Source organism: Dicentrarchus labrax, unplaced genomic scaffold, assembly GCF_905237075.1.
Source record: "Dicentrarchus labrax unplaced genomic scaffold, dlabrax2021, whole genome shotgun sequence".
NCBI classification, from domain to species: Eukaryota; Metazoa; Chordata; class Actinopteri; family Moronidae; genus Dicentrarchus; species Dicentrarchus labrax.
Window position 1 is genome coordinate 8989658 of NW_026136705.1, and position 22207 is coordinate 9011864.

Here is a 22207-nt window from a genome sequence, read left to right on the forward strand (position 1 = left end):
TTAATTTGTTTCCTCGCCAAGTAAAGGTCATCTGAGTTCAGCTGCCTCAGTGGCGCAAAAACCATGCTGAGGTGGTCAGACTGAATCCGAACTACTGAGGTGCATTAGAATGCAATTCCATAGTAGATATGCTGGAGTGTGCTACATCAGTGATTCCAAACCTTTTGGCTTGTGATCTCCTAAACTGAAGCAGTGTTTTTATCTGACCCTGCATTACTGGCTGCATAAATCTTCCAGTTCTGACCAGTGTTTTATGTTATTTTAATATTTTAGAGTTTTAAAGAATAAAGTTATTCAGGGAAAATCATTCAAGATTAGAGGAAAATCTGAAAAGAAAAACATCCAAGACACACTTTAGTACTTTATTCCCCGTCATCAAACTGTCCTCGTCTGGCCGCACTGTTCACCGGGACCGGCCAGTCCCGGGAGAGTCAGCTAATTGGGCTGCCATAGCTGCATGACTGAGGGGAACATTATGTGCTATTGGTTACTGCTACCCTCACAAAGTCCTCCATAAATATAAATATAAATATGAGGAATTCACTCTGATTTCCATTTCATGTGGACTTTAAGCTGACTTTTTTTTGTCCAGAACTTAATTCAAGTCGGAACGCTGTTTCCACTCTAAACTGTTATATTTCTTTCCACTGATCAGAGCCGAAATATTCCAGAAGAATGTTTTCTACTTGATCTGCTGGTGGCACTAACCAACCACAATTATAATATCAGGTCATCAGTGCAAGTTCATTTCAGACGTATGTATGTATGCAATAAAAGAAGCTACATTTCCTTTGTGAAAAATTATTTTTTGGTGGTGTGAGTCAGTGTGAAACATTTCACTCGATTTGATAGACAGATTCAATATCTGCTCCATCTCAGTAGGGTCTAAGGATCCTGTTGAAATGTAAGGGGAGCAGAGGATCAACCAAAACAGAAATCCAAAAATTGGATTTCAGTTTAATGTTCTTGTCACTCTCCAATGCATTATCCATCTACCCATTCCCTTTTCACCAGAAAGTGTAGCTATCCAGAAAATACATCTGTAACTGATGAGATGTTGACCGTAAGTCTTAGTTCAAAAAGGCACTAAAAGGAAGCCAATCCTGCTGTGTCCAGTGCAACATAATAATAACAATGATAATAATAATAATAATAATAATAATAATAATAATAATAATAATAATAATAATAATAACAATAGTAATAGTAATAAAATGTAATAAAAGGATTCTTTATACTCCTTCTGCCTCATTAAAACTTCCAGAATCTCTGAATATGCAAATGTTGTTCATTTCTAAAGTTTTGCTGCTGGACACAAGATGTCTCCTACTTCATTGTAAAGTCCATTCTCAGTGGATGTGCACTGGTGGCTTCAAGTTTCTATGTCACACTGCATAAGCTGCATATTGGACTATTGGATATTTCATCAGATGGATGTGAAAACATCCTTCTAGTGTCAAAATCTGCATATACATCATTCAAACATCATACTGTAGGAACAAGAAGAACAACATATTTTTGAGTGGAGGTGACAACAGACAGACATCATTTAAGGAGGATTAAATACATTTACAGAGCACAAATTTAAGATGGTCCCTCTTGAATATTTAATTAAAATGATATCATGCCTCAATAAAAATATATAGCTCTAGATAAAGTCATTCAATAAAAATATAGTCTCTGTGCTGTTAGTCTAGCATGTGAGAGTCTGTGCTGGTAAAGCCTCAGTTACAGCTCCAGTATATATGTATAGCACTAAGTCTTTACTGTAGCACTGAAAACACACATTCAGAAATAACACAAATTGTTAACAGCTGCTGATCCAGCTTTAGATAGGCAGTGAACCACATGCACGGCCCATATATATGTCTCATCTGCCAACAGCCTCGACATCCCTGCAGTACATCAGCCTTTGTTCCCGGCAGACTCAGTCCTCCTGCCTATATTTCTCCAGTCTTTAGAAACCACAGTAAGACTTCAAGGTACTGTGCAAGTTTGTCCCAAAACTCAAACAGTTCCAGACTTCTTGGTCCTCTGTCTGTCCTTACACAATAGTGACATGTCTGTGTTTCCTGACTCCTGATTCATCCACAGTAATGTAGGCATTTCCTGCGTGGTTACTGTTCACAGCATTAGGCATCTAAAAAATGAAAAGCAAAACAAATGTGACATTAATAATGCATCGAATTTGCTTCTCAAAGATTTGCTCTTTATAGTTGTTGTAGTAGTTAATTATATACTGATATTGCCTTTGCTGTTTTTGTTACTGTCTTTTTGTTGCCATGAAAAGTGTGTTTTTTTAAAGCGCTATGTAAAATAAATATATTAATGTTACAACAATGTAGAGTCATTTTCCAGGCTTTCCCTCTGTGCTTTTTCAAATCAAAATAACACATAAACTCTGACTATATTGCCCCACTGAAAAGGCAATCATCTTGGAATTACGAGGCAGTAATTGTGGACTTGAATAATGTATTTGTTTAAGAGGCACCTCATTCATTACTTTAATTAGTTAAATGATCAACCAATGAATTATCCACATGTGCTAAGGCTGATAAATGACACATGATTAGCATCTTTATGAAGATAATAAATTCACAAGTGGTAATTTCTTCATTTCATTTGTAAGAGCCATGCACAGTGATCTATATAAATCACCACCTCTCGTGTACTCTAGACGCATTAGACAGTGTGAGCTAGAGGAATGATAACTTTTTGATTTATACTTGTGTGTTTTGTTTTGTGTATATGTTATGACTGAAATGTATACAGTGACAGGTTTAGAAGTGTGTCCTACAGTGCTTTTTGTGTGCTCTTTTCAAATGACACATCAAAAGATTTTTAGCCATGTTGCTCTACAGGCAGTTATTCTTCAGTCAGCTCTGGGTATACCCACTGTTGCACATCATTCAGTAGCAGTGTTGGGCAAGTTACTTTTAAAAAGTAATTAGTTAGAGTTACTAGTTACTTCTTTCAAAAATTAACTAAATTAGTTGAGACTAGCCTCCAATCAAATGCCATGTATGTAGATATTATGTTTATATAGTGGATCGATACAAATAACACAATAGATGTTTTGGAACTTTTGATATTTATTGCCCCTCAACAGGCCACAACTGGGCAAAATTCAATTATGCTTGTTAAGCACTACACCAAAAATAAATAACAAATATATACACTCTTTGTAGTGCAAATAAAACAAAAAAAACTTCAGACAATTGGTAGATATACTGTACTTCAAGTATTTTCTTCCTCGAAAAAGTAGAACAGTGTAACAATATGAGGTGCTTTCAATCTAACATAATAATAATAGCATAATGTGCATTTCACCATTACATTCGTTCCTTTCATTTCTTGGAGGGAAAAGTAATGGCTCTACTTCCATTTAGAGAAGGCTACTTTTGGATTATTTGGACTCGCCATACCTGTCTCTCGTTGACTGACTGGCTTGTGTTGTTCGTTGTGTGTCCGACTATGTGTGCTTTCGAACACCCGCCAAACTCTACCTCTGATTGGCTTACCATGAAATTTTACTCAACCTCAGCCAATCATCAGCATTTGTGCGCTTGTCTCGTGCACTGCCCACTAACCAAGGAAGAACAGTAAAAACAGTCTTTGCCTCTCGGCTCAGAGATCTAGTTGGTCTGATAAAAAAAACTGCTTCAATTATACTAACGCGCCGCATTGTTTGGCAGTAACGGTAACAGCGTTATTAAGATGGGAAGAGTAATCAATTAGATTACTCGTTACTGAAAAAAGATAACGCCGTGATTCCCATCACTGTTCAGTAGTGCTCCACAAGATTAAATTAGGATGGCAAAAGCAATAAGGAAGTAAGTTAGGGTTAGCTAACCCTAAGGAATAATGGAATACTGTCTAAATGCATACCTAATTACCTAGTTGCCTCACTATTTTGGTTGTGAAACCTGCACCTCTTCTGTCGCTAAAGTTCATTTCATAATGATTCTTACTCCTTGAAGTCAAGCAGCAGTTAAGTGACAATGTTCAAATACTGCTGGTCCATTTTGGGTCAACTAAATATGCAAGACTTACATGTCACTGTTTAGAACACAGGGCGGGGGCCCGATGTATTATGTTTTTCCATGAATGAAAAGTACTCAAATATAAATGTGTGGTGTTAAGGAATAAAAACACCTTTCTCTGCTCTCCTGCTAATTATTTGTGTACAGTCCCTGGCCAAAAAGGCACGGAAGAAGGCCGTTGTGACACATCTTTGCTCTTTGTTATCTTCCCTGAAATATCATGTCCAAAAAACACATTATCTCTGTCACAGAGGTGCCTTTTTAATCTCACTCCCATGACCTAAAAGTGTCCAAGCACACCACTGCATGCTAACATTTTACTGAACATCATAATCCTACCTCAAACGTATTGGAGCCATTTATCTGGGAAAAGCCACTGTCAGTGACACCTGTGGACAGAAAGAAGAGTCACAGGTAGATACTGGCGAGGTACAGCAGGGATAGAGGATTCATTTAAAGCTTGTGAGTGTTTGTGTACGTGCCCTTATCAGTCTTACTTGTTTGACCGTCTGGTACATATCCTGTGTTCACTTGACCCTGTCTCTGTCCAGCTGCACTGACACCACTTATCTGGCTCTGTGTCCTCACTCTCCTGCTGCAAACAAACATAAATAACAACAGAGAATTTTACTGTGTGTAGAAACATGTGGAAGGACATGCTGTTGTAGAGGAAGAATGAAGACGTAGTAATAAAATACTCCTAATTTCTTACCTCATTTCATCTTGGTAGTTGCGTTCTGGAGGGGATTGTGAGATAACAAATTAGTTAATGTACTACAAGGAGTTTTTAGGTGGTTATCAGTCAGTCTCAATTGAATGCTGATGCTTCTATATGACCTACATAAACACACAAGACCATTCGTGAGAAGATTAACTATTTCTATATATTTATTCTTAATGTCTGCCACTGGGTCAGATTCGGTTGGATTTCCCTCAAATTCAGCTAAAATGAGGCGATAGAAACACAACAGCGTTTGTCAAGAATCAACAAAAATAGTTCCTCGTAGCTACTTTAATGAAGCAATTTTCTGAGGCCTATGTAAGTGGTTTGCTTTAAGTACTTGTAAATAGAGCCAGAATTAACTATAAATTAATCTTTAAGAGGTGTAAATTGTGTTAGACTGCTATAATGAGGGGCTTACGTTTTTCTTTCCTGCGTTTGTAGCAGAAGATGATTCCGATGATGAGCAAAACCAGCAGAGCAAAACTTGTAAAAGACACGACCACAGCTATCAGCACAGTCCAGTCAGGAGGCTTGGGAACTTTTACAGGAAAGACCAGAATTAAGAATGGGAAACTCAAAAGAGCTTCTTATTGTAAAATGAACTGTCCGCTAGATATACCTAACACAAACAATACAACAACAGAAGCACAATATTCACTTCAGTTATGTTATTAGAACACACTGTACAGTGAAAACACTGGAAGCACCAACATATGTAGCACATACATTTCTATTTTCTCTGACACATTTTGTTTAGATGTGAAATTTATGGAGAAGGATCATTATAGCATCATTACAGCCTGAATAGAGAATGCTAAATGAGAGAAAAAACTAATTTAACATATGAGCCATACTTTGGTTTGTAGTAGCAGAAACGGTGCTGCTTAAATAAAAGCCATAACCCTTTATCATTAACATACCATGCCCATCCAGACTGTGTCCAAATAAAATATATTTCTCTTACACATCAAAATTGGCTTTCTTTGCTGCAGGACTCTTTCACTCCCATGTTGTCTATGTTATCTGTGTGCACATCTCGGGTTGAAACCAGACACTCACAGGGTTGCTGCTGTTAATGTAATTTCTATACAGTATGTGTTAAATGGGTTTTTTATTCAATTAAAAGCTGATTTTATCCAATTATTCTTCAGTTACACAGGTCATATGTTAATGTCGAGAGCAGAGAGGGTCTATTTGTGGATTCTCAGACATTTCCAAGACATGGAAATGCACAGTGATGCCATAGAGAGGTATAAAAGAAATTACATCAAAGCAGTAAAATGTCACCCCTTTTTCAGCATTGAGAAAGTAATATTTAATTGTTTGTTAAAGCCATTACGTTGTTTGTTTGCTTCAAGACTTTGGTGCAGACTGACCCCTCCAGTACTTGGTTTATGACTAAAAACTTGCAAAGCTAATGACCTCAGCTGTACTGAGTAACATGGTAGACATTTCACCTGCTGAACATAGACATGTAACGATTGTCTTTGTGAGCATGTAATGACGGTAGCACCCCCATAGCATAGCAGTAGACTGGGGCAACCAAAGAACAACACTTTCATATCCTACACTTAATGGGCAACTAACTGAGCAACAAATCAGTGGTATTTTCCAAACTTGAAAGTGTACAGGGAAGAGAGGCTGGGAGGAGGGTTTGTGCCTTCTTACCAACCACCAATAAGACAGAGCTGGATTGTGGGTTTGTTAGCGTGGGCACAGTCGCCCAACACTCCACTGTGGTGTTTCTGACTGCCTGGAAATTCAGGACACTGGTGGAGTTGAAGGAATCCCCATCAACCATGCTGGTTGTGTTGTACAGGTTGCTGTTCACAGCTTGACCATTCTGGGTCCAGCTGACTGTGGGGATGGGGAACCAAGCAGATGTTATGCACCGGAACTCCACCTGCTCGTCCTGCATCACTGTCACGTTCCCTTCCATGATGTTGACCGTTCCACTCTCTGAGAGACAGAGATGGAGGAGAGGTTGAGTCAGGAATACAGCACAACTGTTTGCCTGTAATAAACTGAAATTCCTCAGCTACATTAATGCATATTTATAGATCTCTAGAACATATAATAAGACTATTATAACAGTAATAAAAGTAATACTTTAAATACTGCTATTTATTGTTTGCAGTGTTAGCATGGATACAAGGGAACACATGGATCATTTTCACGTTCAGCATTCCTGACATCAGCCAGAATATTGAGACAATCTCAAAAACCTGTATTCTTTTATATGAAACTTTCTTTAGTTTGTTGTTAAACAGTATCAGTTTCCCTCATTAACAGACCCTTGCAGAAAAGCAATCAATGCGCTCAACTGGCAGGTCTATTAAGTGGATTTATTAGCTTTGGCTGCAGGTTTTACTACATGCAAGGAGAATATGTCTGTAATCATGGAAGTCCTAATCAGCAGTGTTAGATGGGGCTCCAACACTTTAATAATCAATATCCATTCACAGCCAGTGACTGGAGCCCAGATGTTCCAGAGTGAGATTACCCTCTGGTTACAGTCATGTTTAGCTGTTTGCGCACGAGGGGGAGGGGGAGCATATAGAGAATTTGGTTATATTTACATACTGCTGTGTGGGGCCTCGGTTTAGGCTGGTTAATTGGAAAACTGCCTCACAGAGACAAGTATTTATTGGGGATGTGCTCAGTACCCCTTGCTTAAAAAAAGATTAATTTAAAAAAAAGGATGGCTGGTTAATTGGAAATCCGCCTCACAGAGACTCCCTGAATGAAGTCCAATCCAGAGGTCAAGGCCAAAGCTACTGATGAATAGAGGTCAGAGTTGAGCTGACAAGGGGAAGTGTTCCTTTTGGTGGTATCAGCCAAATGTTCCTCAGCTTTGGGCAGTAACTCTAATAACTCCAATCAAAACACTCCCGTCAGAGATTTTCTCTCAGGCCCCACATCTACATTTCTGAGCATCTGATGTCAAAACATGTCCCACTTTTCCTACATTTACAAGCCAGTGTTTGCGAAACTGTACACACCCCTGCAGTCACATACATATTCATGACATTACAAGATGTTGTTAACTGCAGAGTGCATAACACATTGGCACAACTATGCTCATATGTCTGATGCTTCTCTACAATGAATGAGCAGTGTGTAGGATTAAGGGGCCTTTAACACAACATTTCTTATTTTCAGGTGATTATACACTAACAAACTAACTGTATTGGATTATATTTTTAAAGTAACCCACCCAAACCTGCTTTACACATATCCAGAAAATTGGCTCAAGAACTAGCTGGTGGATTGACACATCATTACGTGCAGACATGTTCCCAGAGAATGAATCCTAATGACTGTGGTGATTCCCTGACTTTTCTTAGCACCTCCAGCAAGTTGACATATGTGGTTTGAGTGAAATGTCTCAACAACTATTGGAGGAATTGCCTTGAAATTTGGCTCAGACATTGACATTTCCTTCAGGATTTATTGTAATAAATTTGGTGATCAGTGTTTCTGGGTTTTCCCCCATCATCCTGGCATGATACTCATCATCCCTCAGCTGACTTTGTGTTTAATGCTAATTAGCAGATATTAGCATGCTAATAGACTAAATAGTTAACAAGGAATTATATATCTGCTAAACATCAGTTATATTGCACCACTATTTAACAATGTATGCAAAACAAATAACTCAATTTCTTTGTATTTTCATATCAAAATCCAATCATTTTCTCGATTTTGGAACGATAGTTGCATGTGATATCCAAAGGCTTGTGGCAAAGTGTATTATGGGTGGGTTTTGACGCCAGGGATCATATGGTGTTAATCATTTAATCAACATTTCAATGACGTTTATAGCTATTTGAATTGTTCCACTCATACTGCTTTAAAAAACACATTGTGGTGATTATCCAGCCATTAAAAGATGACATACTCATTATCATTATAATAATGAGAAAAAGAGCTTTTTTGTATTTGTTCTTTTGCTCACCTGTATGTTTGTTTGAATTCCAGTACCGTCATACAGGTTGTAAAAGTTTTATTAGGCTGCCCTCACTCTTTCCGGCATAGTTCTCCATCTGCTTTCAGTATGGATGAACACTTTAAGTTGCCTGTAATGAACAAAGTTCTCTCCATGTAACACAGCTCCCATTTGAAGGGTGATGGGGAGATAATGAGCCCTAGACTGGCCATAATATCATGCTAGCAGCAGTGGATGACAGGCAAGTGTGTGTGTGTGTGTGTGTGTGTGTGTGTGTGTGTGTGTGTGTGTGTGTGTGTGTGTGTGTGTGTGTGTGTGTGTGTGTGTGTGTGCGTTAATATGTGAATATATAACATCATAAAAGATAAACCATATAAAATACTGTCATCCACTAAGTTTATTGTGAAAGTAGTACTATACATTTCATTCTGGCTTCAAAGTGTTTTTGGTCTCCCTTTGTCATCAGCTATTCTTTGTCATTAGATTATTATTTCCAGAGGCTGCTGAAGGAACAGAAGAATGGAGCTCACTGCTGCCCCCCAGAGTACATCCCAGTCCTTACACCTCCCTCACAACTCTACTGAGAGCCTTTTTATAGTGTGAATACTGAAATATTGAGCTGAGTTTTAACAATGAGCCCTGGTGTCTGGGTGAGTGCTGTGTGCATACACCTCAGCATCACTGAGACCCTAAAGGGAACTTCCTCTTCCTTTTTTTTTTTTGGCCTTTTATTGCCTGTATTTCATAGAGACAGCTAAAGATAGACAGGAAGGGTGGGTAGAGGGAGTGGGGGTAGCACGCATCAAGGGGCCGCAGGTCGGATTCAAACCCTGGGCTACTGCCGCAGCTCTGTACATGGGTCGCCAGCTCTACCGACTGAGCTAACCAGGCACCCACCTCCTTTTCCTTTTCTGTGTTTTTGCATCCACAGTGAGGTCAGAGGTCAAGCAACAGCTACAAAGCAGCATGTGTCTCTTACAACACCAAACTGCACAAAGTCATTACACATATACAACTGCAGCCAGATAGATGTTAATGACCTCACCTTGTACAGAAAGGTGCGCCGTCTTTGAGCCATACTCTCCCTGCACAGTGCAGGTGACTGGGCCGGAGTACCTGCGGGTGACGTTATGGATGGTGAACTCCACACACCGGCTGTCACCACTGGAGCATAATCTGGCAGAATATTGCTTAAGGGATGAGGATGTTATGTCACCGGTGGAAGACACAGTGAGGACCAGCAACCCTCCGACACTCCAGGCCATGACCTGCCATACTCCCTCCACAGTGGCGTTGAATTGCACATCAGAGCCTTTTAGCGCTGTTGCGTTAAGCGGTTCCAGCTGGAACTTTTGTGACACCACTGAGTACAAAAGAGACAACATGTCAGGCAGAAATGAGAGACAAGCTATATTCATGATAGAGGACATAGAATAGAACTTTGTATCTTGCCACTTAAGGATTTTATTTGGGTTTAAATGCTATTTCTGCTCGACTGAAGCAGCTTTGTCATTTGTGTTGCGATGACTGAATATTGTCAGGCTTATTTTTACCTTCATACAACACCTACCCTATTATGTACAGTGCCCGTTCAATGTTCAGTTTGAGAGTTAGGCCTATATGTAAAAGCACAGGTTTGCTGGTAAGTTTTGCATATAAATATTAGGTCTCACAAACATGTATATTATAAAATTTATTTTAGTGAAAATAAATCATGTAAAGTTTATTTAATTGCTGGAAAATGTTCTTGATTGTGTGATTTTCTTTGTATGTGTGTTTACTGTTGGTCACACAATGTAAGTCATTTTAATACTTGGGCACCTACTATGCACAAACTGGCATCACTTACCCTGAGCGAGTTTGTGCTGAGAATTTGACAATCCGTACACTTAATATACATATACATATGTATATAATTACTGGATGGAATTGCTTAAAAAATGATTAATTTAAAAAGAAAGATGGCTGGTTAATTGGAAATCTGCCTCACAGAGACTCCCTGAATGAAGTCCAATCCAGAGGTCAAGGCCAAAGCTACTGATGAATAGAGGTCAGAGTTGAGCTGACAAGGGGAAGTGTTCCTTTTGGTGGTATCAGCCAAATGTTCCTCAGCTTTGGGCTGAAACTCTAATAACTCTAATCAGAACACTCATGCCAGAGATTTTCTCTCGGGCCCCGCCTCACGTCCCACTTTTCCTACATTTATAAGCCAGTGTAGATGGTATAGTTATTTTCAATGCTGTCGGCTTCCCCTAAAAATCAATGAAGCAAAGCAGTGGAAACACTACCACCAGAAAAATGATCATTAATGTTCATTATTGCTGCTTTAAATGTCAGGAGGCTACCATAGATTTTTGTGTGATAGGCAGCACGTTGCAGGTTGTCACATCATTGCAAAAGTTAAGCAACACCATTAGTAAATAATGCAGTGGAATGCAATGTGAGAAAATAAATTCAAAAGGCCTTCATGTTATGGACACACATAACGCTCTTTGTTCAAATCAGTACTTGAGACATGTTTGAGTTTGCCCAAGGCATGTAAATATTACAAAGGACGCTGGTTTTGTTTTGTTGGTTTTTGACAAGACTGAAACTCAAACACAACATTCATCTATACTAATCCTTCTCTTGTCGAGCACAAAGGTTGAGGCAGAGCTCATGAACGTTGTCCTGGATGTTGTCTTGCGATTGTTGCCTCCTTTAAGAGTAAGCAGAAGGAAAAGTATTCTTCTGTCTCTCAAACAGTCAGCTGTGTCTGAAATGACCAAGACTGTTTGCATTTTGATGAGAATGATAGATTGGATTTGCGAGCGTTTGGTTTGCTTCAGCTTTTTTTCCCTTCAAGGCAACACTAAGGATAATGTTTGACCTGCTGTGGTGTTCAGAAAGGTTACTCTTAAGGTACTCTCCCTGAGTTCCCAATCACAGCTCTGACTTGATTTGCAAATTAAAAACCATTAACATTAGTTGAGAGAAAAGTGGGAAGCAAACGACTAGGAAGGACACAATGTTAAGTTAACCTGCACTAACATTGCTAACATTGCACTGCTCAAGTAACATCTGAATTTCCTCGCAGTTATTTCAGTTGATTCATTTACATCCCGAGTAAATATAAGGGTTTTAAGCATTTTCATTTCCCCATAGGGATCATTAAAGTTTAATTTATTCCTCTTGTCACACCACTTACCTCACAGGTCTTTTAAAACTGCTATTATTAAGAATGAAACGTATACATTTTACACAATGGAGGAAATCTATATTTCGTATTCAGACAACAAATTGCAAATATTTCTTTTACATTCTGTTCACTTCAGCAGGATCCTACTTATTATATACAAGTATTTAAAACATGAATGCTGACCTCCAGTTGCACACAGTAATAAACAGATGCAGAGGAGGTTAGGCAGTGATTTCCAGGAAACAGCCATGCTAGTGTTGTTATCCTGAAAGATGAAAGAGAGACAGCTGTGAGATTTTGCAGCAAAATCTCTTGTCCTGTTCAGAAATGTTCAGAAAAGGCTCTTGTGCATTTGGTTCATGAAGTTAAAATAATATTTGTATCCAATAATATTTGTACCCAACACCAGGGTAATCAGTAAGTATTTGATGTTGAAGGCTAATGTCAGTGAAAGTGACTTTATGATTTAATAGGTACAAGAAAAGATGCCAAAAGAAGTTAACCCTTTAATGCGGACTATATTTAGTATGTTAAGGAAAAGCCCCACACATTTGTTTTCTGTTGGTGGATTACAAAATCTGCTGTGGAAACTGACAAAATCAAAAGAAGGGATTTTCACATATTTTACATGCCTTAATTAGTAATAATAATAAACTGACTTGAAAAAATGTCACTGGATTTGTACCTTACTGTAAAGGAAATGATTCCACAGTGGGCATTCAGGCTCTACAGTGGGAGTTCAACTTCATTTAAATAACACAAGACCAAATTTCTCAGAGGACAGGGCATCAAGAAAATGTTGATGACATCCTCTATCAGCTTAGCTTGATTGTTGGACAGAGAGCCATTTCCTTTTCTAGACACTGACACTGCGTAGAATGATTTTTTGTAATTTAAATGAATTCTACAAGCTTATTTCTGTTCTTTAACCATTCCATCATTCAGTCAAGCAAAATAAATATATTACAAAAATAGGAAAACCTATATTATCCAGTTTCATCCATGGTGTTACTTCCTCACTGCAGAGGCAAACAGTTTCATCTTGGAACATGCTGTCTTTACACTTTTATAGCTTTTTCATACTTGGCTAGTGTTAATATCAAAACATGCGACTTTTATAAATCGCAGGTCAAATCTTTGCCTACGTAACTAAATATTCCTCAGAAGTAACAACATCTTCAGTTAAATAAACTTACTGTGTGAGAGCTCCCGCTGTGGTGTGTGGACTGGAGCAAAGCTTCATTTCCTGAAACAGCAGGACTCCACCTGAGACTGTGAAACTCTCACAGGGAGCAAGGTTCAGGTTCAGGCCATTGAAACCCAGCTCTTATCACCTCAGTATACAGTCAGTCAGTAATAACGTCCCAACCAGTCACTCAGTTGTGGGTGTGACGGTGATGTTTTTGCCTAGGGGCTGAACAGAAAGGTGCGTTTGTGTCTTATCAGAAGATTAATTTCATGTTACCTTGTTTGTTTGTGAGTCCGTCAGCTTCAGCCTGCTTTTGTTGCCTGATAATCTTGGTGAAGTATTTGTCTCTTTTTGTCTTTTATGCTTTGGAGTAAATGTTTTCCACCATGGTCATGTTACAAAAAGTCTTCTCTTTATTCTTTCATAACATGAATTGCAGTTTTATAATATAATATAAGGGATAAACAGTCCACTCCTACTGCTGTTGAGAGAACAAAAGATAAAAAAAAATAAACTAAAAAACAACAAGTACTGAATACTTATTTGTATTAATTTGTTGGGCCACAGACACATTTTTTTCTGTAGAAGTGTTGATTGTTTCAATTTTTCTCTGTGCTTATCTCACTGGTATGAAGTTTATGAGACTCAGTTATAAAAGGTTGATGTCATGTGGGCCTGTGCACCAATCAGAATTGTACAATATTTCAATCAGAATCTGATGACAGCTGTCTGATCACAGCCAAACAGTCTTGATGACGCAGATTAGCCAGTTTTTCAGTGTTAAATTCTTAATAGATAGTTAGTTATATAGTTGCTTATTTATTCCTACTGATATGAGTTTTTAAGTGGTTGTGATTTAATAGAGATGCCTCCATCAACAAACCAGAGCATCAGCAAGAAGACTGGCTATTTCTATATAGTTACTGGTATTCTTACTGCCTGCCACCAGGCCAGATTCAATCAGATTCCCCTTGAAATCAGACGAAGAGAATGGAGTGAGCACAAAGGTGACATGTACACAGCACTGCTGATTGTTCTGTTTCATTGGGTCCACTGGTCAGCAGTTTAAGTAAGGGATAATCACCGAGAGGCAGGGCAATAAACAGTTTGATATGCCCGGCTCGTGGACGGCTTACCGCCCGAGACATATAGTCAGCACGTAGCCACCACCTTCTGGTGGCAGTTACACACACAAAAGAAATGGAGTAACATGCCTGCAAAAGCAGAAAAGAAGTAAAATGTAGAATTTAAAATATTTCTTATATGTAGGCAAGTTTTCAGGGGCTTGGAAATCCTATGATACCTCACACTACATAAAAGGAATGTCAAGAAAGCAAAGCAGCCTTGTTTCTGGGAAATGAGTCTTATTCTTTATCTAAAAAAAAAAGCATGTTTTGCATTAGTAAAGTGATCTTATTTTGTATTTTGAGAATTTTGAAGAAAAAAAAATTAGGATGTAAGATATTACAACTAATATTGAGCAGTAGCTGTCTAGGTTTGAATGCTTCTGGTGCCTTCATTTAAGTCACTTTATTATGCTGTTTGAATAAATTGTATCTTATTGGAAGATTTATTTGCTAATTATTAGATCAATGTACAAATTCTTGAGTTCAGCTCTATACAATTACCAAAATACTTATTTTCTGTTGAAAATGTTGGCATTTGTTTCCAGCCCATTATGGCCTTTCAGTGGCTAAATTTGTATGCTAGTTTTAATAAGCCAATCAAAAATGGTCTACCCCATCAGCAGATTTTTTTGCTCAATGCAAGAAAATTTGTTTATATTTACCAATATTTGGCCTGTTTCTAGAAGGGCTGTTTTTGCAGTGCAGGAGCTTCCCAGTCCAGAGATACTGTTGGAAGTTGCTCACTCTCTAGTTATTTAAAGTTGAGTGTGTGATCACAGCTTACTTGTCATTCATTACAGTGCAATTAAGCAGGAACACCACATAATCAGACAGGTGGTCCTATTGTTTCAAACTGCCTAAGTGGAGGTACATGTTGCTTTTATTACACAAATGACATCCTCCCTCAGTGCACAGTGTAAGGGATCTGACAGCTGTAGTTAGCTCAATGTAGTTACTACTTAAAGGACCAGTGTGTAGGATTTAGTGGCATCTAGTGGTGAAGTTGGAGTTTGCAACTAACTGAACACCTCTCATGATGTATTTGATGGCCTGGGAATGAAAACGGACTGTGAATTGTGTAGGAGAAACTACAGTGGCCGCAGAACTCATGGGAAACGCTCTATCTACAGCGATCTAAAGTTTAGTTTGTCCATTCTGGGCTACCGTAGAAACCTAGCAGGAAGGCACTATAGAAGGCACCCTGTAGCGTCTATAGATAGATATAAAAGGCTCATTCTAAGGTAACAAAGACATAACAATACTTATTTTCAGGTGACTATACACTAAAGAAAACATACTGATACATATTATATTCCATTTCTGTCAGTAGAGCCTCCTAAATGTTACATACTGGACCTTTAAGTTCTTATTTAAGTACAATGTTGGACTATTTATATTTAATAGTTACTTTGCAGATACAAAAAATCAATATGATTGATTATTATTAATACTAACAATATAGACTAGTTAGGATTATCTCCGCTTCCACCATCTACAATATTTAAATATTCTCAGATAATAATGCAACTGTAATCATAACTTAAGACTATGATTTATAGTAACACTCACAGGGGCCATTTTCACCATAATGAGGATTTTTACTTTTGATACTTTAAGTACATTTTGCTGATGATATTTATAATTCCCCAATTTTTGAGGAAGCTTGATGACATTATAGACATTATCAAACCCTGTTGAGGATATAATTCCTCCACTGACCCAGAAAGCATAAAAAATCCCATCCCACATCTGAACTAAACTCTTCTGCACACAGTGCTTTAAAGAGCTCTTTTAAACGACATTCCACTGCTCATACCTGAGTACCATTTAGTTCACAGGGTTTTTATTTGTTATGGAGGATTTGTCCACTATGGCATTTTACTGCTGGTAAATACACTTCAGTCATGTTCATGTAGGTGTATTAACACTGACTTAAGCTTCTTCACACTTCAGAATGAGTAGATAAGCTCCCAGCCTATGAGCTACTCAGACTCCAATCAGGCTTATTTATAGTCTCAGCGCAAATAAGGTGATAAAGGTTACTTTTTAAGGACATAATTACTATGACGAGTAGGAAGACAGCTAGCATCTTCCTCGCAGAAGTGAGTCCTGACAGTGATTCTGAACTACTACTGGGAGGAAAAGTAACAGTTAACTTTTATTTTATTATCCCTGTTATTTTTTAACAGGGAGACCTCTCCCCTACCTTTTTATACTTGCTTTACTAAACTTACTATAAAACTACATATAGTTTTATAACTGAAATGTGAAATTATTCCTTATTAACCAATTTCTGTTTCTGTTTAGTGCATCTGTTATATGATGACCTGATATAGTGTAAATCATTTCCAGTTACGGGAAAAGAGGGTGTTTGAGAGAATATATATCTTTTCTTTCTTTCTCATTTAGTCATTACTGAAACATACTGTTCTGATCTTCAGTGCAGGTCTCCAGGTCCTCCATCGTCTGCCCTACAGCAGGCTGATGAATGAAGGTGGAAGTTTGTGTGTGAACAACAGCTCACACTCCTACTGTGGAGTGGCCTGTGGAGCTGTGAGAAATTTTGATGAGTGTCAGTGGGATGGCTGCAACAAGCCCATCATCACCAAGGTCATCTGTATTAGTTAGTGTAACACAGGCTGCGGTTCTGGTTGAAGAACATAGCTGTGGGTCCGACCCACCTTGCAAGCTGGGAAAAAAAAACCATTTCAGAAGAAGGTGGTGCTGCCTGGGTTATGTTTTCCACCTTACCACTAGAGGTCACTGTAGGATCATGTTCTAACTGCACATAATGCTTTATTCATGAAGAAATGCATATTTTGTGTATGTAGTCATTTTATATGCTCTTGTGAATTTCATTACAGCTGTTTGTTAAATCCTAAAACCTGCGAACAAATTTGCTTTGTGATGCTTTTGTTACACTGATAATTAATATTATTATTATTTATATTAGTATCAGTATTACTGAAGCATTCAAATATAAGCAGTACTGCAGTAGTTGGTTAAGGTATAGCTAATTTTGCGCTGCTTTATATACTATTGGATAGTTTCATCTATAACAAGGCATCCTATTTAATAAACTGACGACGTGTAAAATTTCAATCTGCAAAGTGTATAGTAACGATAGCTGTGAGATAAATGTAATCGAGTTAAACATGTAATATTACCCCCTGATATGTAGTGGAGTAAAATTATAGATTGCATTCAAGTTCTCAAACGTTACTATATGTTTGGTTTTGGCTCCTTGTCAGTAAAAAAATATATGTTTTTATCAAGCAAATGTTGTACATTTTAAATATGTGGAAGATAATATAACCAACATGCTCTATGGTATATTTACATGTACCACATTCTTTTCTATCACACTGTTACCATGTTAATATACATTTTATATCAAGTGTTTCCCTTTACTCGACTAGTTTGCAGTTACTATCAATATAGGGTACAATAACAATATCAGCACAGTATAACAAAAAAGTCCACTGAAGCTGGAGAACTAAAGCATTTCAAAAGGCCTTTAGTGGAGCAGCCTCCTGATTAGCAGATCTCAGATGATGCAGCAGCGGAGAGGCTTCAGTGCAATCTGTCTTTACACTGTTGTGTCTATTGGCTCCATTGCCAACGGTCATGGTGTTATAAGGGCAGCAGTGGCTATAGTACGAGCTGGAATGTCTCCAGACACAGCTGGTATTGTATAGGCAGAAGCAAGCAGACAACCATGAAAAACAGGAAGTAGATAGTGGGGGAGGGTCAGCAGCAGCAATCCCTCTGATCCCCAGCATATGGCCTGCAATGGAAGTCATTTGGAGGCCTCTTCTGCCACCAGAGCCACTGTGTCAAAGATCATCAGTCATAACTCATTATATGCGCTCGTCCCTGTGCTGGCTGCCTGACTTCTCAGGCATCTAACCATTCTTTTGTTTAATCTCATTGTTTGCAACCACAGATTAGTTCCATTCAATTGCCCCCCTTATCTGAGAGAATAAGGTATGACCCAACAATGCAATACTTTCCTAACAAAAAGGGCACGCCTTCAGAGCGTGCATTAATTGCCATTGTAGGATTTGTTTTTGTTGTGTCAGCTGTTGGTTAATCAATGGTTAATGCCGACTAAGGTTTATTGTTACTGAGCTTATTAGACAGTGTTGCCACTGGGGCAAGCCTCCGCCCTCTCTCGCATGTAAATGACAGTGTTAAAGGCAGGTCATGGGCACTCCCCTCCTTAAACTGCAACACATTCCTTTGACTGCTGAGTGGACAAATAAATATAAATATCTAATATAAACATTATGAATAAATTATATGAATAAATATAAATATTGTTATTTACAGTTGCCACTATGCAGGCATCACAATATCCTCTTTAAACCAAACTCTGATCCCATTTCCTCCTTCAACAAATAATTAAATTCTCCAAGTTTAGTTCAGTTTTGTTTTTAACTTTATTTCAGATTAGTTGAAAATGAGTTGAAACTGTTGAACATCTGATTAATCACACAAACAAATGTCAGAGAGGTTACTGCTGTCCAGCTGACAGCACAAGAGGCTCACACAGTTATTGTATAGATTTGAACTATAACGTTCATCCTTTTTGTTCCTGTGGGCTCATGCTGTGAGCTCTGGTGTTGCTGAAGCCCCTCTCACACAAACTGTTGTAATCTGGCTTTACCCGTCGCTCCATATGGGAAGGCTGCATTCGCTGCATGGGAGAAATCCACTTAGTAAGAGAGAGAGAGCTAGAGAGAGAGACAGACTCTCCTTACATCCCATTGATCCATTCAGTCACCTCTCTACCTGCCTGCAGCACATTGTGGTTGTTCTTATTGGGCAGTAGTAAAGAGAGTGTGTTTGTACACAACACAGCTGTCCAGTCTCACATGTTCCTGGTCTACAAGACTCAACCTGCAGCTACTGACAAGTGGCATGTATGCGTGTGTAAGAGAGAGAGAGTGAAGAAGATAAATGAACAAGTTGCCCTCCGTCAAAGAGGCTTTGGATGAGGTCACCTTTACCTTCATCCTGTCTCGCTCCCCTGAGGATTATGCCAGTGTTTCTGTTCCGTTTCCCTCTGAGACAACTCAGTGCACCATTTATTGTCCCTTCAAGACAAATATATGGATTGCTTGTGCCACAACAACAAAATCACCTCTTTTCTGTAAGTTAAAACAATGATTTTTCTAAGAATGAGCAGTTGTTGGATCAACAGTGGCTTCATTTTCTCCTCCCAGCGCTCTTACAGCTTGAGAGGGAAAACGAGAGTGAGTAAAAAGGAGGGAAAGGACAGCAACAGGCAGCAGCTGTGATGGAAGGGCTCCTCCAAACTCGACACAACAACAGCATTGTTATCTGAGACCTACCTAACGCTTTTCCCCCTCCCTCCGCTCCTTCCTTGGTTTTTGTCCCCTCCCACTGTCATGTATGTACAGTATCTTTACATAGAGAGACTCCCGCAGAGAACTGCAGGACATTCTTTTACAACATGCTGATTTTTATGTCCTGCTAAGGCAGTTGTACAAGACTAAACAGAGAACTGGAGAGTCAAACTGCAGCTTTGCAAGTTACTTTTCAGTCCAGCAGTGGGAGAACTTCCATTGTCAATTTATATGGACAGAGTTTATTTAGGTTTTAGCTACTTTAAGTCAGTAGATCACACAATTGCTGCACCCTGTTCCTCCATTTTGAATTCTTCCTTGCCATAAAGAAAAACAGATTAAGCCGTGAAGCAGACTCCATGTTGTCCTAAACAGAAAGTTGATCAATAGGTTGTGGTTCTACTTCAGATCCACACATTTGCAGCTCATTGTGCCACATTTTTTACTACTCTTGTTTACTTATTTTACCAAATTAAAGAACTTCTGTTTAAAGAGCCACAAGTGACGGATCATTGTACAGTACTATAAAATCAGTGGAGAAATAAGTAAAATAGAAAAACATAACTGTAAAAAACTGCATTACAAGTACAATTTCTGCATTCAACATGATAATTATGTAGAAGCACAGTAGTATTATTTTATTTTGTTGGTTTTATTTAACATTTTTGTAAACGCACCTATTTTTCATCTGTTGTCCCAGGACAGGTGTTACAAAGTCAATCTAAAACAGGATATAAGATTAAAATTACACATTATAAGCATGCAACAATAATAAGAAAAGAAAGATATAATTACTATAAATGTTAATCAAAGGATTATTCTGGACAACTTAACACTTCATGTACCGTGCAAAAAAAAACATGCAACACAGAGGCTCATAATACAAGAGCACAAAAAAACATATAATAAAATGATCGGTAGTAACATGGACTTTAGTTACGTTAGACACTAACTGAAACATGCAAAGCAGAAACATATACATAAAGCACACACAGTACACATAAATCTAACTACATCAACAAAAAAAATTACAATGAAAGACATGCATGCAGGTACAAGTGGAAGTATCATCAGCAAAATGTATTTACAAGTAAAAGTATTTTTTTTATGCAGAATTAACAGTGTTGGAATTTCCCCACTGTGGGACAGATAAAGGAATATCTTATCTGTTATTTTGTTAGATATATTATATTACTGTATCACCATTAGTGATGCCATAATGTGTATGTTGATGATAAAAGCAGAGCGTCGTTTAATCTATGACAAAGCATCATATTTTAGCTGACCATATAGTTTGTCTTTGTAAGTCAGTAACACAACTAGTAAGTATCGCTGTCAAATAAACAAAGTAAATAGTGTAATTGTAAAGAGTACAATTTTCCTCTCTATAATACAGTGGAGTTGAACATGAGATTAATTGATAACACAGCAATAACAACAGAAAAATCAGAGATATTGGCGTAATACTTCTTACAGAGTGAGGGTGCAGGGTTTAGATGTGTTTCAGTAAGGATGAGTATGTTGTCTAGTCAATGGGGCCCGCCTGCAACTTATTTCAAATGTTACAACCTTTATGATGCTTGCACAAGGAATTATGTAGACCTGTCTTTTCAATACATCAGCCGTAAAATACAGTTGATAACAGCACATTGTCCTAAACCATCCCTAAAAGACCTGTGTTTATCATACAGTATACAGTATTTATGGGCCTGTCTGTTATTTCTTTATCTGTATCAAATTACATTTTCTGAGTCAATTTGGGCCATATTTCAGACAAGATTAGAGACCAATGTGAAGCACAGGACTACAAATAAAATCTAATAGAAATCAGGGTATATCTATAGTTTTCTGAGTTACTGTAAGTAGTTAACACAGTGGCTTTTGTTTACACTTGTACCACAAACACTGATTCTGTTGCAGACTGTTAAAACTAATTGTTTTGAGTGGCAACAAGTGATACAGGTACTTAATTTATGCATCACCCACTCCTTCTTTGTTTTGTCAAGTGGGCCAGGGGGTAAACTCCTGATGTCATTACCATAACAATACTGGCAAGCATCAGCATGTGACTTGGCCTAATTGTTTACACCTCTGTGGCCACGGGGAGCAGACAGAAACCTTTTATTTGGACAAAGTGAGTGAATCTACAGGGTGTCAAATGGGGGGAAGGGCTGCTTGACTCTGTTGGAAATTTGCAACCCACTTTTAGAAGATGAATTTGTTCTTGCATCACACCTTCTTTATTGTACTTTGAAGTCTGTGTCACCATTTCATCTCTCTCGTGTTTCCTTTTCTCCTCACCTTTATGATAATTTTGCTTCTAAAATATCATAAATGAGGACCGCAGTGTAGTATGAGCTGGGAAATATGCTGCACACATTATAATAGCTTCAGTTTAAAAAAGCTCCATAACCCACTTGTCTGTGTGTAAATGTTAACAATGACTGCTTCTCTGAAACTTCCAGTGTAATTTGCCTATGGGTTCCATAAAACTATCTCCATAACTATCATTTTTATTTCTCATTAAATGGAAAGCAGACCTCAGGTAATGGGTGTGTGGCTCTGGCAGTAAAGGAATTATGGGATGTTATTAAACTTGCTGTAGCAAAATTATACAGGGATGTG

The 22207-nt window shown here is 38.2% G+C and overlaps 1 protein-coding gene across 2 annotated transcripts; it reads right to left on the reverse strand.

Moving 5' to 3' along the window:
• Positions 1-244: 244 nt before the first annotated feature.
• igsf5a (immunoglobulin superfamily, member 5a) lies at positions 245-13212 on the reverse strand. Of its 2 annotated transcripts, none has more exons than XM_051401308.1 (9): positions 13091-13212; positions 12078-12159; positions 9762-10079; positions 6436-6726; positions 5186-5305; positions 4756-4780; positions 4541-4635; positions 4383-4432; positions 245-2140 (listed from the first exon to the last, which is right to left on the reverse strand). In XM_051401308.1, the coding sequence occupies exons 2-9, from the start codon at positions 12142-12144 to the stop codon at positions 2045-2047; spliced, it is 1062 nt and encodes a 353-aa protein (XP_051257268.1). In that variant the 5' UTR covers positions 12145-12159; positions 13091-13212; the 3' UTR covers positions 245-2044. The 2 variants fall into 2 exon arrangements, with proteins under 2 accessions (XP_051257268.1, XP_051257267.1); XM_051401307.1 differs by having other exon boundaries at positions 4541-4638.
• Between the last annotated feature and the right edge of the window lie 8995 nt (positions 13213-22207).